The sequence below is a fragment of the Synchytrium microbalum genome (assembly GCF_006535985.1).
Source record: "Synchytrium microbalum strain JEL517 chromosome Unknown SmJEL517_scf0022, whole genome shotgun sequence".
NCBI classification, from domain to species: Eukaryota; Fungi; Chytridiomycota; class Chytridiomycetes; order Synchytriales; family Synchytriaceae; genus Synchytrium; species Synchytrium microbalum.
Genome location: NW_022158371.1, coordinates 123,521 through 139,700, shown reverse-complemented (window position 1 = coordinate 139,700; position 16,180 = coordinate 123,521). Strand labels below are relative to the sequence as shown.

The window sequence follows — 16,180 nt, the reverse complement described above, 5'->3', positions numbered from 1 at the left end:
CTTTCTGACAGGGTTTCTGCGCGATCAGTACTCGGAAGAGTCAAAAGCAAACAGCAAACGAATATCTTCAGCAGACAGTTGCCAGCACCTCTCCTATGTCCTTGAGGCGGTGTCGACTTGTCCTTGCATCTGATTGGTCCGCGTTTTTTGCTCAAAATTCGTTACACAACAATTGAGAGACGCCTTGAGCCCAAGCCCAATTGGAAAACGGCGTCTCTTTCAGCATTTTGAACTGTAAGTTCATTCATTCCATCGTTCCCGTCTCTTTTAAACCTTCTAACTGTGAAATCTTATCCGCATTTCAGGTTCTCAAAAAGCAAACTCGTTATCAAGGTCACTGACCACACAATGTCGGCTGGAAATGCATCTGCTGCAGCCCCGGTCATAGATTTCGATCTCCTAGAGCGAGAATTGTTAGAAGTAGATGATGATAGTTATGCAGATTGGAACGACATCACTAGTGGAGGTGGCCAATACGATTTCAACTCATTGCCACCACTACTGTCGGGTGAAGGCAGTTCGGCATCTCCATATAGTAGCAGCAGCAAATCTCCATCTCCGTCCGATAGTGGTAATGGAAGTCGTTCACCCGTATCAACCATGCCAATGCCGACAATGGTCATGCCAGTGTCAATACCTCCACCTGGAAAGATTGCTATCGCTCCCATATCACGGGCCAAAGTAGAAGAGACTGCGACCGGTGGTCGTAAGAAACGTGCTTTAGACGATCTAGATGATAAAGCACGCGATAGGTAAGACTAGTGTTGGATAGTGGACTTATTCCTTGTTAGTCACTCACAACGCTTTGTTGGCTTTAGAGTAATAAAGAATCGGCAGGCTGCTCAAGAGTCACGAGATAAGAAACGACGCTATGTCGAAGATATCGAAAAGTCAAATGCTGACTTAAAGGCACGATTAGCTGTGATTGAACAGCAACAGGCTGCTAGACTCGAAGCTTTAGAAGACCAAAACAGATATCTAGCTTCTCGTCTTGGAGAGGCCGAAAACGAATCAGCCACTCTGAGGATTCAACTTCAAGCTGCCATGTTGCTGCTACCATTCCCTGGACCACATACTGTAAACATGGCTACATTGGATGAACATGTGACTCCCCCGCCAAATTCTGAAGCTGATCCTCTGATGCGAGAACTGGTGGATGCTATGGATAGGCTACGAGTCGCCTCTCAAGCCGTCGCAGCTGCTCAACGACAGGAAGAAGAAAATCTACAGAACGCACCACCATCACAACCAGCCGCGACAGAGCAATCATCAGCTAGTAAAGACGAAGAAGCACGAGCAGAGCGTAAACTAGAAGACGAAAGACGAGCAGTCCAAGCTGTAGAAATGTATGGGCAAGACGATGACGATTATGATGATGACGACGGCGAGTTGCTTAGTGATGACGATGATTTGCCGCCCTCGTATGAAGATTCAGCGGATCATCAACATGTAGTGGTAGAAAAGACTCTTACGCAAACCCCAGAAGGTCCGGCTATTGTCGAACGAATCACTACAGCCGATAGCACTCTCGTCATTCACCATAGTAATGCTAGCAGTATATCAATAGCAACCAATAGCGCAGGCAGTACCACTAGTAGTCTTGACAAGCAATTACCAGCCCCACCAGTGCCGCTTCGAAATAGTCGAGCAGGTGATGACCGTTTATCATCACTAGCAGCCATTAGTGGCTACACTCCACAGCAGGTGTCACAATTAGCAGCTTCATTAGCGGATCGCATCTCAGATTTATCCGGCCTAATCACCAAAGAAAACGCAACCAATATATTTAGCAACTTGCTCATGAGTGGTCTATCCGGAGTAGAGAGTCTGGTACGTCGAGCCGATGGAGCCATAACAAACACAACACCAGAACGATCTGCATTGGCTACATCATTAAATCAACCTGCCCAGAAGCTCATCACTCGTAAAGCTGTTGGATTACCTAGTCGTGCTGGGGATAACTCAGCAGCAGATGAAGATGGTGTTGACTTACTACGTAATGCATCAATACACGATGTGGTGGCTGCTATACGAAGTGCTAAAGGTAAAGCACCGGCTTTAGGAGTGGACCTGCGAGCCGAGCATAAAGAGCTCAAGAAGCTCGGTCGTCAGGAATTTAAAAAGTATCGCAGGGTCTGGGAGGATTCGAGGAGAGAGTTGAGGGAGCAACATAGGTCGTTTGACAAGGAATTGAAGGCCGAGTTGGAAGCTTGTCTGAAGGTTGGACCAAGGTGGACTCCAGCATCAGAATCACCAATACCACCGTGGTGGACGACCCTCCCTGGCCTTGCAAATGCGACCGTCTTCTCGGAATCAACGCCAAGTCCGGGCTCATCAGGGCATCGTTGCTAGGTAGCTTTGGGTTTTTGTAAATAGTTTACCGTAGCGCAATACTCATAAGTAAAAAATAAACCAAAATTCAAGGATGTAAAATGCAACTAGTATTTAAGTGCGTCTGGACGAAGGAGACAAAGAGTGTCCAATACCAAAACTATGAAGCGAAGGAGATAAAGAGTGTCCAATGCTAAAACTGTGAAGAAGTAAATGCAATGTGTTTATATAATCGTCTCTACGAACGAGTGTCCAATCCTATACTACAAACTTTGTGACAAAAGCAGGCCAGCCCCGACATCTACTACTCCTCATCGTTACCTTCTTCCCCATCACCACCATCATTCGGCGTATCTTTACTATCATCTCCACCATCTGCACCCTTACTCTGCTTATTCAATTTCAATTTCGTCTTTCGTTTCTGTCGTTTAGCTCGTTTCTTTGCAGTTTCCCTGTCTTCTTCTTCACGAGTTTGAGCTACTCGTTGATGGTATTCGAGATCTTCTTTTTCCTATTAATATAGAAATATGCTTTAGTATATGTGTTCCATGTAAAGGGTTGAACAAGTTTCTTAGAGATTCTGTTACAATTTGAGCATTCTCTTCCATAGCCTTGACACGCCCATATTCCTTCCGCCTGATAGCACGATATACGTGGAATTCTCCACTGCCAGCACCAGCACTTGATCCTATAATATCAAAAACTGTTAGTTTCCGAAATCCAAAACTCTGTTTGATGTTGACAACACACACAAACACCATACCTTGAACATTCATATTAAACTCTTTAGGTGCTCGTTCCTTGTGCAATTTAGTATTAGCAGCTTGTGGTAATTCAATGGGCTTGTCAATCTTGTTCATGAGTCGTTCCAACTTAGTTGCTTGCGCTGCTACTGGGCCGGTTCCTCGTTTCTTCCTAGTGCTAGTGTCAGCATCGGAATCTGAGTCTGATGAGTTATGTTTCCGCGTGGTCTTCTTTGCACCTGAATATCCCGGACTCTCCATTGTATTATTTGTTTTGTGGTTTTAGACTTTGGCGTTCTGGCGTTTTGACGTAGGATGATTTGGAAACAAGAGGCTTATTTATCATTTCGTGCAGACATCTGCTTTGTACTTTGCTGATTTAAAGAGACTCTAGTTTTTCCAATCTCTTTGCTTGTTTGGGCGCATGCGTACTTGCTCTCAACTCACAAAGGTTAGAACCGCCTCAATCACATTGCCAAAAAAGTGTCTTTGAAATGATTGCCGCACCTGGTCTATAGAGGAACCAGCATCCGAGGGCCAGATCGTCTCTGTACCTTACAAGGCGACGCTGGAAGGCCTCTACAACTGAGCAACGCCGAACGAGATGTTTGCCCATTGGAAACTTCTGCTCAATCTCTCGCCGAAAGAGGCCTCGAAACCATGCGAATCCACTGCTCTACCTATCTCAAGTGCTAGTCTGAATAGCTTGGGCTCTCTTCCGACCTTTTCTGCTGACGTGGAGAGCATTGCGTCCTCCACAGCAGAAATTGAAACGGTAAGGGGGTTTTGCACACTTGAATCCTTGTTTCGCTAATTCACCATCATTTTATAGGAGCTTAAACGTGTGCAACGAGTAGTTTCAAATCGAATGAATGCTATTCAGGTGCTCCTTGATGATGAGATACCCAGAGCCATTTCAAGGCTGGTATGTAACGAGTTCGGATTTTCATAGACCAGGCTTGCAGGCTTTTGGCTGTGAAACTTTGCTTGTATCAGAGATCCAAATCAACTTGAGCTTAATCATTTACTTACTATCATTCTAGACATCGCCATTCCAAAACAAACCAAAGGCATTATACGCTCTTCGCAAGTTTCTGGCATCGTATGTGAAGGAGAGAGCTGTTGTATTCGGACCAACATATACACCTACTGCTTCTATGGTGTCTCTAATAATGGAAAGGGAGGAAAAGGATGCTGCAATGGCTCGTTATATCACGTCGCTGCAAAATCAAGTGGCCAAACTGTGTAGACGTTTTCGCTCGACAGAGATTGTGGCAGCCTTAAGCACTTTGCTCAATGTAAGAATCCTGCAGTATTCAATCTCACTCAAACAGGGTCGTTAACGCCTCTTTACAACATTAGTTTGAAAAGGAGCTGGTCTCATTTTCAAAACTAGTCGAACAGCAAGCAACGGACGTGGAAGTCCTCATCAAACGATTCCACATACATACCAGCACTCTCAACCACAGTACGTCAGATGGCGACATGCTGAATGAAAGGCTTCAGAATATATGTAAACAGGCATCATCATGGCTTGAATCAAGCCAGACTGTAATCACGGATTTGATCAAGGTCATGAGTCCAGATATACAACAGTACGGATGTTGTATATGTCTTGATGTCAAATTCAAGCCAGTGCTGATACAGACTTGTAAACATGACCAGTTTTGTTTTGGATGTTTAGGTAAGATTGTGTTATATGTGCCTCAGTCGAATCAGGTACTGACACTACTCCTTGATTTACATAGAAAACTTCCAACTATACCAACCTCCAGGGCCACACGTATACCTTGACTCGCCAGGCATGTGTCCCTGCCCTCTTTGCAGGAATGTGTATCTTGTCGGTGCATCAAGGTCCGATATAATGGTCGATACAGCACTCGACAACTTCCTAAGGTCGTACTTTCCAAAGGAGACCAAGATTCGAGAAAAAGAGGAGCAGTGGAGGGTTCAGAAATTGTCATGGAGGAGATTCGTGAGACGGCAAAGAGTGAAGATGTTGAGACTGGTGTACGGTCGAAACTACTACCGATACTTCTAAAAGGGCACATAATCTTTTACCGATACCAGAGAATCTCAGGTGGAATATACTATTTTATTTTGAGGAATTTCCAAATGTATATGTGTAAAGCATAATGTTTTGTCTCTCGGTCGTTTTCCTATATATAAGTTATAAAAAGAAGGATGCATACTACTATAATAAAGTCGTTGTGGTCTATCTTCTACGAGTTCCACCATATCCCGATGCCATTCTCGATGAGGCTGCAGATGACGAGGAGGCACCACCAAATCCACGATTCGGGCTTCCATATCCTCCAAATCCATTCAATCCTCCGCCAAATGCAGGTGCAGCCATGAATGCTGGTTGGGGTGCATAGTAGGCTCTTCTATTTGGTGAGAGCAGACTGCCTAGAATAGTTCCTAACAAGGTGCCAGACCAAAATCCTGGACCACTGGATGATGATGACGATGGTGCGCATGATGGATCTGATGATGGTGAGAAGCCTCCAAATGGTCCAAATCCTCCTCCTCCTAGAGTAAAGAGAACAGTTTATTTCCGTGAAACAGTTTTAACAAAACATTCCTTGAAATCTTATACCTCCTCCGCCATTTCCACCAGGTCCATAATTATTAGTTGAACCTCCACTTGTTCCTCTAGACGCTGGTCTACCATTCGTTGCGGGTACGGGGCTCCACCATGATACATATAGAGAGTAGAGCATTAATCCTGCGACACTAAACCATACTAGCTTCGCTAGTCTCGACGTTGCAGTGTGGTCGTAGGATGATGATGGTGATGATGAGGAAAACCAGCTAGATTGCTGTTTATGTAGTTTGCGTCCCTTTTCTGTGTAGTATAATGTGTCTAGAAAGGACGGTGAGCAAAGAACAGTGATGTATCCAATCCAGATAGCACTTACACTCGACACCACAAGACCCTCGCAAGACATATGGATCATCAGTATAGTCAAATCCTTCTGTTGCGACAACAAATGTGAGAATCGACAGCTCAACGACACACACAACTGTACATACCACAAGTCACTTCAGTAGTTCCAAATTTGAATTCATCAGACAATTCCGACTGACATTGCCACTGTACATCTCCGTCCCAACCTGTGTTTCTACACTGAATGGCTGGAATCAAGACTTTGCCACATGCATCTCCTCCTATACACGTCAATTGTGGAATTGCTCGGGACCGTCTCCCAGTAGTGAGTGCTCCATCCTTGAATGTCAGAGTAGTGATATCGCGTAAGAGTATCTTCTTGTGCTGGGCTGAATTGGAATTCCAGATGGCACTTGTGGTGTGGGATTGTAGGATTAACGCGAGAAGCAAGGATGTGAGGGAGAAATCGAATGTATGCATCGTATATGAGCTGCTCTATGATGCTCTATATGAGGTGGTGGAGGCTAATCAAGGTGTGAACAGTGCGGTGGATGTGTTGGAAGTGAAAAGGTTCGAAACCTCGAAGAATCCAGAAAATGCTGATGCTGGAGGTGAGGTAAAGTTTGTGACGCGTGGCAACTTAACAGCCCAAATATGAGAATTGTTTAAAAACTATTGATCTCGCTCTGAGATCCCACATTTAGTACTTGATCAAGGAATCCGTGATAGCCAAAACGCGAAAACTCGATGTCATTAGTGAACGTTGGACATGGTTATAGTTCAAATTACATAAAATACTGGTGTGGAACATGTATACTGCTCATCCTCTCTCGCGATCGTAGGGTGAGTGTGCTTAAAACTCGACGTCCAACATATTGATTCAAACTGCCGCCTTTCGTGCGAAATTCCACACAGGATCCACAAGCGATCCAAGACGCCTTTCATAGTTGCTGGTAGCCATGGGAGCGCTTCTAAGTTGCTGCATCGGTGGTATGTCAATCTGCTTTCGGTCAGGAATGCCCATCAGGATCTTGTGCTTTCGTCAGATTTCAAGCGCTAATACTCAATAAGATTAGAGAGTATATGCTGTGCGGCTGGCACCATCCTTCAATGCTGCTGCTGTGCTGTGCCATGGTAATTCGAGATCTGGATGTCGCCGAGACCTGTGTGGTGATAATATCACAAGTAGCTTACTACGATTACTTTATGATTAAGGAAATTGTCAGTGGCAACTCGAGTATGGTATATGCTGGGCTTCATATTGGCTACCATCACTGCTCTTGTTCTCAAGTAAATCAACACGACGTCTCAATCTGCCCTTCTTTTCGATCGCAAGTGAACTGTTCTCGTATGGATCCAGTGCTAACGCTTCCTGTATGTGTAGATCTCAAGGATCAAATATCTTCACAGCTGCAGCAACGCCAGAATGCGATGCAAACTGTTGGAACTATCTAGCCGTAGATCGAATCTCCCTCGCTATGGTCATATATCATGCCTTCTTCATGCTACTCCTACTAGGAGTCACATCATCACAAGATCCACGAGCAAGACTCCAGAATGGATTCTGGCCACTTAAATTCGTCCTATTTGTCGGAACCATGATTGGAGTATTTTTCATTGCTTCACCTACTTTCTATACGTATTGGATTGCCGCTCTCTTCTTTTCCGCCTTGTTCATATTGCTGCAGAGCATGATATTGGTGGATTTCGCTCATACTACAGCAGAAACGTGGGTCGCGAATGCTGAGGAAACTGGGTCTTCGTTTTGGACTAGTTTGCTTATTGGGACTGCTGTGTTGTTGTATTCTGCAGTCATTACTGGGTCAGCATTACTATACAATTATTACACTCAAGTACCTGGTTGTGGTCTAAACAGTGAGTTCGCTTGGTATTGGGAATCAACGTCTACTGTGTATGTGGTTCATAGGCAGCAAGTGATTTAACTCGTGACACTCTCTTACTCCTAGTCTTCTTCATCACATTCAACCTTATCCTGGTGGTGTTTCAATCTGTGGTGGCCTTACTGCCTGCAGTACAAGAAGCCAACCCAACATCAGGACTATTACAGCCTGCTATGCTCTCTCTGTATAATACGTATCTAATTGGCTCAGCAGTGGCCAATAATCCGCAACAATGCAGTAGCGGAGCAACATCGTCGGATGCTAGCTGGACACTAGCAATACAAATCATTGGTGCTATATTGACCTTGTTGGCTTTGGGATATTCTGCTGTCAGCTCTGGTAAAGTGTCCAGTGATATTCGACATTGTTTGTCAGTGCTTGTTGCCACTCGTCAAGTGTTTTTGCTGTGATCTAATATTCTAAAATAGGATCCAGCGAGTTCACTGGATCTAGTGACGATATGGATGACGAGCAAGAAGGAACAGCTTATAACTATTCCTTTTTTCACTTTGCATTCCTTCTCGCATCATTCTTCATGGCCAGTGTGGTGACCAATGTGCGTGAGAGACACGTCTATAATCATCCGAATATGTTGAGCGAGAACTAAGGAAGATCATTACTGACTGAAATCTGTCTCTCATAGTGGGGATCTCTCAATCAATACGATACCACAGGCAACACTGTCCCGATAGCTATCGACAAAGGATATGGTGCGATATGGGTTAAAGTTGTATCATCGTGGGTTAATGTTTTACTGTATATGTGGACGTTGTGTGCTCCGCTGCTCTTCCCTGATCGTGACTTTGGACAGGCCAAATGGAGGTCATACTAGGGACAGAAGAAGTTGGAGCTCGACTGGCTATTTAAGTAGCTTTTAGATAGTTATTGTATGAATCGACATGAAATGCCCACAAATTTGTATGTAAGGATCTATATAACTTTCGTTCCGGATGTCAATTCTCGATATCAGCCTTGTTCCGGATGTGTGTTTGGATCTGTGATTAGGCGAGGTGGAGGTAGATCATCAATGATGGATCTGATTGTTGGTGAATTTAGTGAGAATTTCGCACGTGCTTGCTGTATCTAGAGCGTGTTTTGCGTTATTACATCACTTGATCATTGCTACAAAAAAATGCGTAAAACTAGCGAAAGGTTGACATAACAAAAACAAATCTAGATGGTGTAAAATAGGGCATCAGGCACGAAGCCAACCATTATATATCTGAAGAACTTTTCATTTACTTTAGCTGATAGGGCTTTCTCGACAAACCTGCTCGTCTCTCTCACAATCAACAGACCAGCAAAATCAAAACATCGCCAAAATCAAGCTTTTAAAAATCATCCAAAGTGGCAGAGACTCCTCAACCAGTCGAGGCCAGTCTGGCCAGCCATCAGCCGCTGCAATCAGACCCGCCCCTCGCTGAGAATTCAGCTGTTGCTGTTCCTCAAGATGAACATTTAGTGACAGAACAAGCACAAGCCCCATCAGGTGCTGCTGTCATTGTAACTGTAGAAGACAACGGAAAACATAGCAGAGTCAAAGTATATGAGCTATCTGACCAGGGCGACTGGGTAGACAAGGGAACTGGTCAGGTTGAAACTACTTGGGTTGAGGTGCGTTCGTTCGTTACTTTGTTTGATACTTGTGGGATTACTTGCTTTCTGACATTGCTTTCTGATATTGTCGATTCATGGTTTACTTCTTTGGTGTTGTCTTTTTTGCTCATTGTCTGTTTTTTCAAACTTTACAGCCAAAAGATGGTGTATGCATACTAGTGCGATCTGAAGACACTGGCGCTGTTACTCTCAATTCGAAAATAAGAAAAGATCCTATATATCAGAGACAGCAAGGTACATGCATACTCTGAGTCACGCATGCTGTCAGAAACAATAACATGATCCTCATGCTTGCTCGCTTTATCAACAGAAACACTCATAGTTTGGACAGAACCGAACGGAACTGATTTAGCTCTGAGTTTTCAAGAGCCCGGTGGATGTCAAGATGTTTGGTGCGTTCGTGTAAAAGGTGCATATTCTCGTATGTTTTCTTGCTCGATACTCATACTACAACGGTTATAGGGACTCGATTGAATCTGTCCAAAAAAGGCTAGCTATACAGGGTTCAGGTACGTCTTGATCATTCAAAAGGACTTGCAGTAGACTTCTTTTCGCCTCATCAAATTTCATGTTCGAAAAACAGATATCGATCCTTTACCAGCTTCAACAACACCTGTAGAAGGTGCAGTTCGTACTCATCCGCATTGGATCAACGAAATAGAATCGCTGATAATTCTTTTCTTGTTAGGCGATGGTGTTCCTGAAAAGAGTAACGGACCATTTACACTACCAGCACCAGCACTCGCCAATCTAAAAGAAATAGAACAAGCAGTCACAAATGCGTCCAGAACAATCTTTGGGAGAGATCAACTGTTACAAGCTCTGCATCAAGATGTATGGTGTTCTCGACTTTGAAGAAAAGTTTGGTCCAAGTTGCTCATTTTTTTATCTGCTTAGCGATATCTGGAAACACTACTATCATTACTGGGTCCTGCAGAAGATATGGAAATGATGGAAGAATTATTCGCTCTATCGGCAATCATTCGTATGGTCATCTTTTTGAATGAGTCGAATGTATATGATTACATATTGCAAGATGAAGTGTTTGAGCAGGTGGCTGGTATACTTGAATGTGAGTTGCGAAGCGGTTACAGATTGGGAACGGTCGCTTGGAGTACAGATTGAACAAAGATTGGTCCATATATACTGATTTCTTGGCTGTTTTTAGACGATCGAGAATTTCCACATATAAAAGCTAGTCATCGTGATCATTTACAGAGTAAAGCTCACTTCAAAGAGGTAACATCTGAAACAGTACCGCAAATGAAAAACATCTGACTGACATTAAGCCCCGAAATAGATCATACCAATCCCGAACAAGGACATATGTGCCAAAATAACCCTCGTATACCGTGTTCAATTCCTCAAAGACGTTGCATTGGCCAGATTATTAGACGATAGCACCTTCTCAACCATGAACTCCCTCATATTTTTCAACCATGTGGACATTGTAAATTACTTTCAATCCGAGCGTGACTATCTGAATCAATTGTTTGAGATGTTAAGTAACGAGGATGTGTCGATGGAGAAGAAGAAGGATGTAATATTATTGTTGCACGAGTTGACGAGTATTGCCAAGACGTTGCAAGTTGCTAGTAGGAATCAGTTTTACAGGTGTGTTAAGTTGCCCTGTATGTGTGTAACGACGTAGTCCCTTTTTTGCTCCCGAATGAAGTACGTGTTGATTTGTTTCTAATTCGCTGTCTTTGTGTTTTAGGTCATTGGGCAATCACGGTCTCTTCGCCATATTCGAATATACACTAGCAGATACAGACATGTCAATACGGCTAGCAGTAACGGCTATTCTGACATCAGTCCTCGAACACGATCCAGGCCTCGTAAGATCGTTCTGTCTGGCTCAAGCAAAGAACAACCATCGCCCCTTAATCGACTTGATAATCGAGAGGTTTTTACAAGAACCTGATTCTGGACTTAGGTCACAGTTTGCTGAAATTATACGAGTCTTGCTGGATACTACAGGTCTAGATACCACTGATGGAATTATCAGTCATGTGGGCAACGATGAAGATGGAGACAACTTTTTGAAAATGTTTTATGAAAAACAAGTCTTGTCGTTGCTTGATCCTATTGTGACGCTGGATGCTAATATGATTCATAAACAAGAAGGTGAGTGAAACAGTATTATTCTACAAGCAAAAATGCCCCAAATATTCCGGTCTACTGGCTAATCGCTTCTGCAATTCATAGGTCGACCAGAAGTATTAGTAATTGACAAAGATCGTGTAGCCGTCTGCAATCATATTTGCGAGCTAGTGTGCTTCATGATCAAACATCACACCTACCGAAGCAAATTCTACCTACTCAACAAACTGGTTTTGGAAAAGTTTGTCTTGCTATTCAAATGCAAGGATGTTTATGTTCGTCTGAGTAAGTTCGCTTGATCCCCGAGTACAATATGTCCTGGATATTCATTTTTTTCTTGCAATAGGTGCCCTACGAGTGATACGAACCGTGATTGGAATGAAGGATGAATTCTATAATCGTCATTTAACCAAAGCCGATGTGTTTGGGCCAATCTTGTCTCTGTATAAGGAAACAAAGGGCAGATATAATATGATGAATTCTGCCTTGCTGGAATTGTTTGAGTTTATCAAAAAGGTAAATCGAAAAAGAGTCCTTTGAGCATTCAGATAGATGTACTTGATTTTCTTCGTATCTCTGAAACTGTAAATTTTATCCCATATTAGGAATCCGTCAAGCTCTTGATAAATCATATGGTCTCGAATCATCGAAAGCTGATGGAATCGATACCTTTCGGATCATTGGCTGCCATCATTCTTCGATATGAGCAACTACAAGATACTGCTGCACGATTGAATGGGCCATCTGAAGCTGAGCCTGCGACGTAAGCTATAGTACCATTCTTCGGAGATCCATGACAATTAGTTTTCGCCATTTGTGCTAATAGCTCTTCGGTCATTTAGTATCAAGCCAAAGCAGCACAGAGACGGCTGGAGTAAGCTCGATGAAGATGAGGAAGCCTATTTCAATGGCTCAGACGACGATGATGATCCGACACACCATCATTCAAGCAGCGGCAACAATCACAATAGCAATAATAATAGTAGTAGCACCACCATGCAGGAAGCCGCATATACGACACCGCGAGTCGTGACTCCACCGCCAACACTCATACCAAGAGCGCGATCGCAATCCCCACCATTACGACTTGCATCATTATCACCACCACCTGCATCATCAACATCAATACCCGGTCGAAACAAGATTGAGTTTATACAGACATCTTCTCCTAGGCCACGAGCACCCATAACTGGATTAGTAGATTATGATGATGATGAGGTTGCACAACACGCCGATGAGAATAATAATCCACATTCGCATGTCAGGAATACATTGACTTTAAGCAGGAATGCCAATAGTAGTATACCTATAACTAGAACAACAGAACCGGATTTACCACCCCCACCACTACCAGGAGACGAATCGATAGGCAATGGCCATATTCTATCTAGTAGTGGTAGCAGCAGCATAAAACGACAGTATATTTCAGAACCAGACCAGGATTTGCATACCGAATATAGTGGACCAGGACGGCCAATAACAACCACCACTAGTGGTAGTAATGTCGCTATACCACCATCGACATCATCAAGTACGACTACGATTGTTGGAGAAAAGAGGGCCTGGGATGGGGCACAACATGGTGATGATGGGTTTCCTAGTATTGTATCCGATTCGACAAGTAATAATACTACTTCAACAACGGTAGAAGGTGGACTTACCAAACGTAGTAAAAGCAGTATAGCTATGTAAACGAACACCACGCCACAGTCTTTTTTGAACGAGGAAGGAATTTAGAAGAGGAACAAATGAACGGCACAATTTTTGTTGTTTGCAAAATCTATAGGATGGCTAAATATAGCAGTAGATTAGAACGCAACATTTGTAACGCTCCTATGTTGCTCTTTTTCTGCTTGAACAATACATATGTCTGCTCAAGGAAACGGAAGGAACAAGTTCGTGACTATTGTTGCTTTGACATATAATAATATTGACGAACCAGAGATACAATGAAGGATTTTTATAGAACAAGATTATGTTACATTCCACACACGTACAGCATCTGCTGCACATATCACCTTCCTATAAGCATCACCGGCCACCACAACCATGGTTAAAACGAATCTGCTAGGGATGCTACCACTACTAGAAATGAATCGATTTCAGCAGTACGCCCCTTTGAACATTAAGGCTCCAACGGCGGAGATCGTACAAGCCTTGGACTGTCAAGGCTGTCCTTCCAACAAGAGGTGTGGCATAATTGAGGTTGATGTTGGCGACAACTGACTCCAAGTGGCCTATATTGGACTAGAAAAAGCGACAGTATGTCAGTGTATTATATTGAAAGAGATAAATGGCAAGAAATTTCACTTTCAGCCGCTCAAACGGGCACTACTGTCAAGCAAATGCTGCTTGAATTTAGGAGCTCTGTACCCGCGTGTTTCCTCCAAACAGCGCTGCATCGAGATTTGGAGATGCTCGGAATTGGTAGTGGTTTTGCTTCCAGTATAAGTGAGGGAGGAAAAGACATCTTGACGAATTAAATTTCATCGAAACAAATTGTACGCTCGTCGATGACTTCAACTCGCTAAGCGCTGAGGGTTCGATACAGGCGGGTTTGTGCTGGAAACCCAGTTTGGACGCTTCTGGGATTGAGAACGTAAGATGTTACTAATTTCGTGACAGAACCGCCTTTCGACGACGTCAATGGAGTTTTTGCAGCATACTACAGTTCTCTACACTTGTGTTTTACAAAAGAATGCCGTGTTATGGATTGCGGTAAAGAAACAAATTACAAAGAAGACAACCAGAAAGCTTTACAGACGGGGCACGCACAAATACACTCCTTCTCACTCAATCTCTAAATAAACCCCAGTGAAAAACAAAGTTTACTAGTACAAGCAGATCTCCGCACCACGGACATACAGTGAATCAGTTCGTCACTTTGAGTTTCGCTAAAACATCTATTAACTTCTTGTCCTTGTCTTCTTGTTGTGTTGATGTTGAACTAGCAGAATCAGTGGTCAGCGAGTCATCTGTGCTCTTCGATCTCATCGACATATCGACCAGAGTTCCCAGTCGAGAGACACCACGCACAGCGCTGATAGCTATAACAAGAGTTACAGATTGGTTGATTTGTATGCTGCATATGAAGATCCTACAAGTTGTGTACCTTTTCCCCATTGCCTCCTTGCGTTGAACCCCTTTCTGACAGTAGGCAGCAGATCCGTTTTGGACTCAGAAGCCAACCATGGATGATCAATGGCTTCTTGTGCTGTGGGTCGTTTCGAAGGATCCACAGTCAAGCACTTGTTAATGAAATCCTTGGCGTTATCAGATACGTTTCCCCAATACTCTTCTTCATACTCATAGCGACATTTTACTATGGCTTCGAATAGTGCTGGTTGATCTTCACCCTGTGATAGAAAACGGTAAGGTCACACTGAACTGGTATAGCACGAAACTCAAGAAGCCGATTTGTTTTACCCAAAACGGTGTAAATCCACATAGCAGGACATACGTTATCACCCCTAGCGCCCATACATCAACAGGTTTTCCATGACCCATTTGTTTCAGGACTTCAGGAGCTACATAGTCTGGAGTGCCACATGCGGTTTTGAGATAAACATCAGAATCTACCACTCTCGATAGTCCGAAATCTGTTATCTACAAAGTAGAGATTGGGGACTTGAGTTATTCGGTTACTTTCTCATAAGTACCTTGAATTTAAATTACCATAATATCAGCGCTGTCAGATGTATCTCTAAACAAGAGATTTTCTGGTTTCAGATCCCGATGTACAATATCTATGGTGACGAGAGTGTGAGTATACGAAAACTGACTTGACTCAAAGCAACCACTATTCGTACCTAGTTCGTGCAAGTAAGCAGTAGCGTCAAACAGCTCTCGAACAATCTTGGCAGCATCTCCTTCTGTATAGCTTCCCTTCTTGACGATCTGTTCAAACAGTTCACCTAAAGACAAGAAACCCTTCAGCCAACAGGCCCACCTTGGTATGAATATCCCAGAATTCTGATTATCACCTCCAGTAGCCAGATCCGTTACGAGATACATGTGTGAGGGGGTCTCGTACTTGTCTCTCAAGCCAATAATATTTGGGTGGTCAATCATTTCCAGGACTTGGATTTCGGTGCGCAACATCTCATCTTTGCCTGTACAATGGAAAAATAAAAAAGCAAAAGTCGTGTTAGTATAGAATGTACGGTGTAATTTATATAGTTCCTGTAGCTGTTTTGTGGCTCTGTGGAAGTTCGGACCAAGAGTAACCATGCCAACCCAAAGTAAACTAGAGAGACAAGCAATGGATATACCTTTCAGAGGTACTTTGTCAATGATTTTGACTGCAAACTTTTTAGAATCTGTCTTTCGAGTGCATTCTTTTACAACAGCTGTGATGGCATGATGGGTGTAAGTAAATTGTGGCCAACAAAGACACATTCAAGCGACATACCGAAGCTCCCTGAACCCAACTTCTTTCCTAAAAAGTAGTGCTCTTCAAATCCAGACTGAAAAGAACCACCATGCACTACTTTAGCTAGTGCTAATTTTGAAGAGAGCCTTGGCCGATCTTCTTTCTTCTTTCCAAAGAAGAATAGACTCTTCATGCTTTGTTAATGTTGTAGAGTAATTATGTG

General features: G+C 43.3%; 5 protein-coding genes across 5 annotated transcripts; 2 read left to right on the top strand and 3 right to left on the bottom strand.

Moving 5' to 3' along the window:
- Positions 1–2,635: 2,635 nt before the first annotated feature.
- On the bottom strand, positions 2,636–3,335 carry SmJEL517_g03828 (uncharacterized protein; the record flags this gene model as incomplete). Its single annotated transcript, XM_031169756.1, has 3 exons — positions 2,636–2,842; positions 2,919–3,019; positions 3,095–3,335. The coding sequence occupies 3 exons, from the start codon at positions 3,333–3,335 to the stop codon at positions 2,636–2,638; spliced, it is 549 nt and encodes a 182-aa protein (XP_031024256.1).
- Positions 3,336–3,678: 343 nt separating this feature from the next.
- On the top strand, positions 3,679–5,115 carry SmJEL517_g03827 (uncharacterized protein; the record flags this gene model as incomplete). Its single annotated transcript, XM_031169755.1, has 5 exons — positions 3,679–3,849; positions 3,907–3,999; positions 4,118–4,372; positions 4,437–4,758; positions 4,823–5,115. The coding sequence occupies 5 exons, from the start codon at positions 3,679–3,681 to the stop codon at positions 5,113–5,115; spliced, it is 1,134 nt and encodes a 377-aa protein (XP_031024261.1).
- A 174-nt stretch (positions 5,116–5,289) lies between these two features.
- On the bottom strand, positions 5,290–6,444 carry SmJEL517_g03826 (uncharacterized protein; the record flags this gene model as incomplete). Its single annotated transcript, XM_031169754.1, has 4 exons — positions 5,290–5,606; positions 5,674–5,940; positions 5,996–6,052; positions 6,111–6,444. 4 exons carry the CDS (start codon positions 6,442–6,444, stop codon positions 5,290–5,292), a joined length of 975 nt encoding a protein of 324 aa, XP_031024260.1.
- A 766-nt stretch (positions 6,445–7,210) lies between these two features.
- Positions 7,211–13,277, top strand: SmJEL517_g03825 (uncharacterized protein; the record flags this gene model as incomplete). The annotated part of the gene is made up of 19 exons (XM_031169753.1): positions 7,211–7,254; positions 7,349–7,839; positions 7,932–8,204; positions 8,294–8,421; positions 8,509–8,662; positions 9,214–9,479; positions 9,617–9,716; positions 9,793–9,874; positions 9,945–9,991; positions 10,066–10,104; positions 10,171–10,316; positions 10,380–10,554; positions 10,651–10,721; positions 10,783–11,096; positions 11,200–11,609; positions 11,691–11,870; positions 11,932–12,101; positions 12,191–12,348; positions 12,428–13,277. The coding sequence occupies 19 exons, from the start codon at positions 7,211–7,213 to the stop codon at positions 13,275–13,277; spliced, it is 4,098 nt and encodes a 1,365-aa protein (XP_031024259.1).
- Positions 13,278–13,558: 281 nt separating this feature from the next.
- SmJEL517_g03824 (uncharacterized protein) lies at positions 13,559–16,150 on the bottom strand (the record flags this gene model as incomplete). Its single annotated transcript, XM_031169752.1, has 10 exons — positions 13,559–13,670; positions 13,738–13,832; positions 14,469–14,632; positions 14,698–14,941; positions 15,012–15,191; positions 15,261–15,331; positions 15,395–15,499; positions 15,569–15,697; positions 15,857–15,934; positions 15,997–16,150. The coding sequence occupies 10 exons, from the start codon at positions 16,148–16,150 to the stop codon at positions 13,559–13,561; spliced, it is 1,332 nt and encodes a 443-aa protein (XP_031024258.1).
- Between the last annotated feature and the right edge of the window lie 30 nt (positions 16,151–16,180).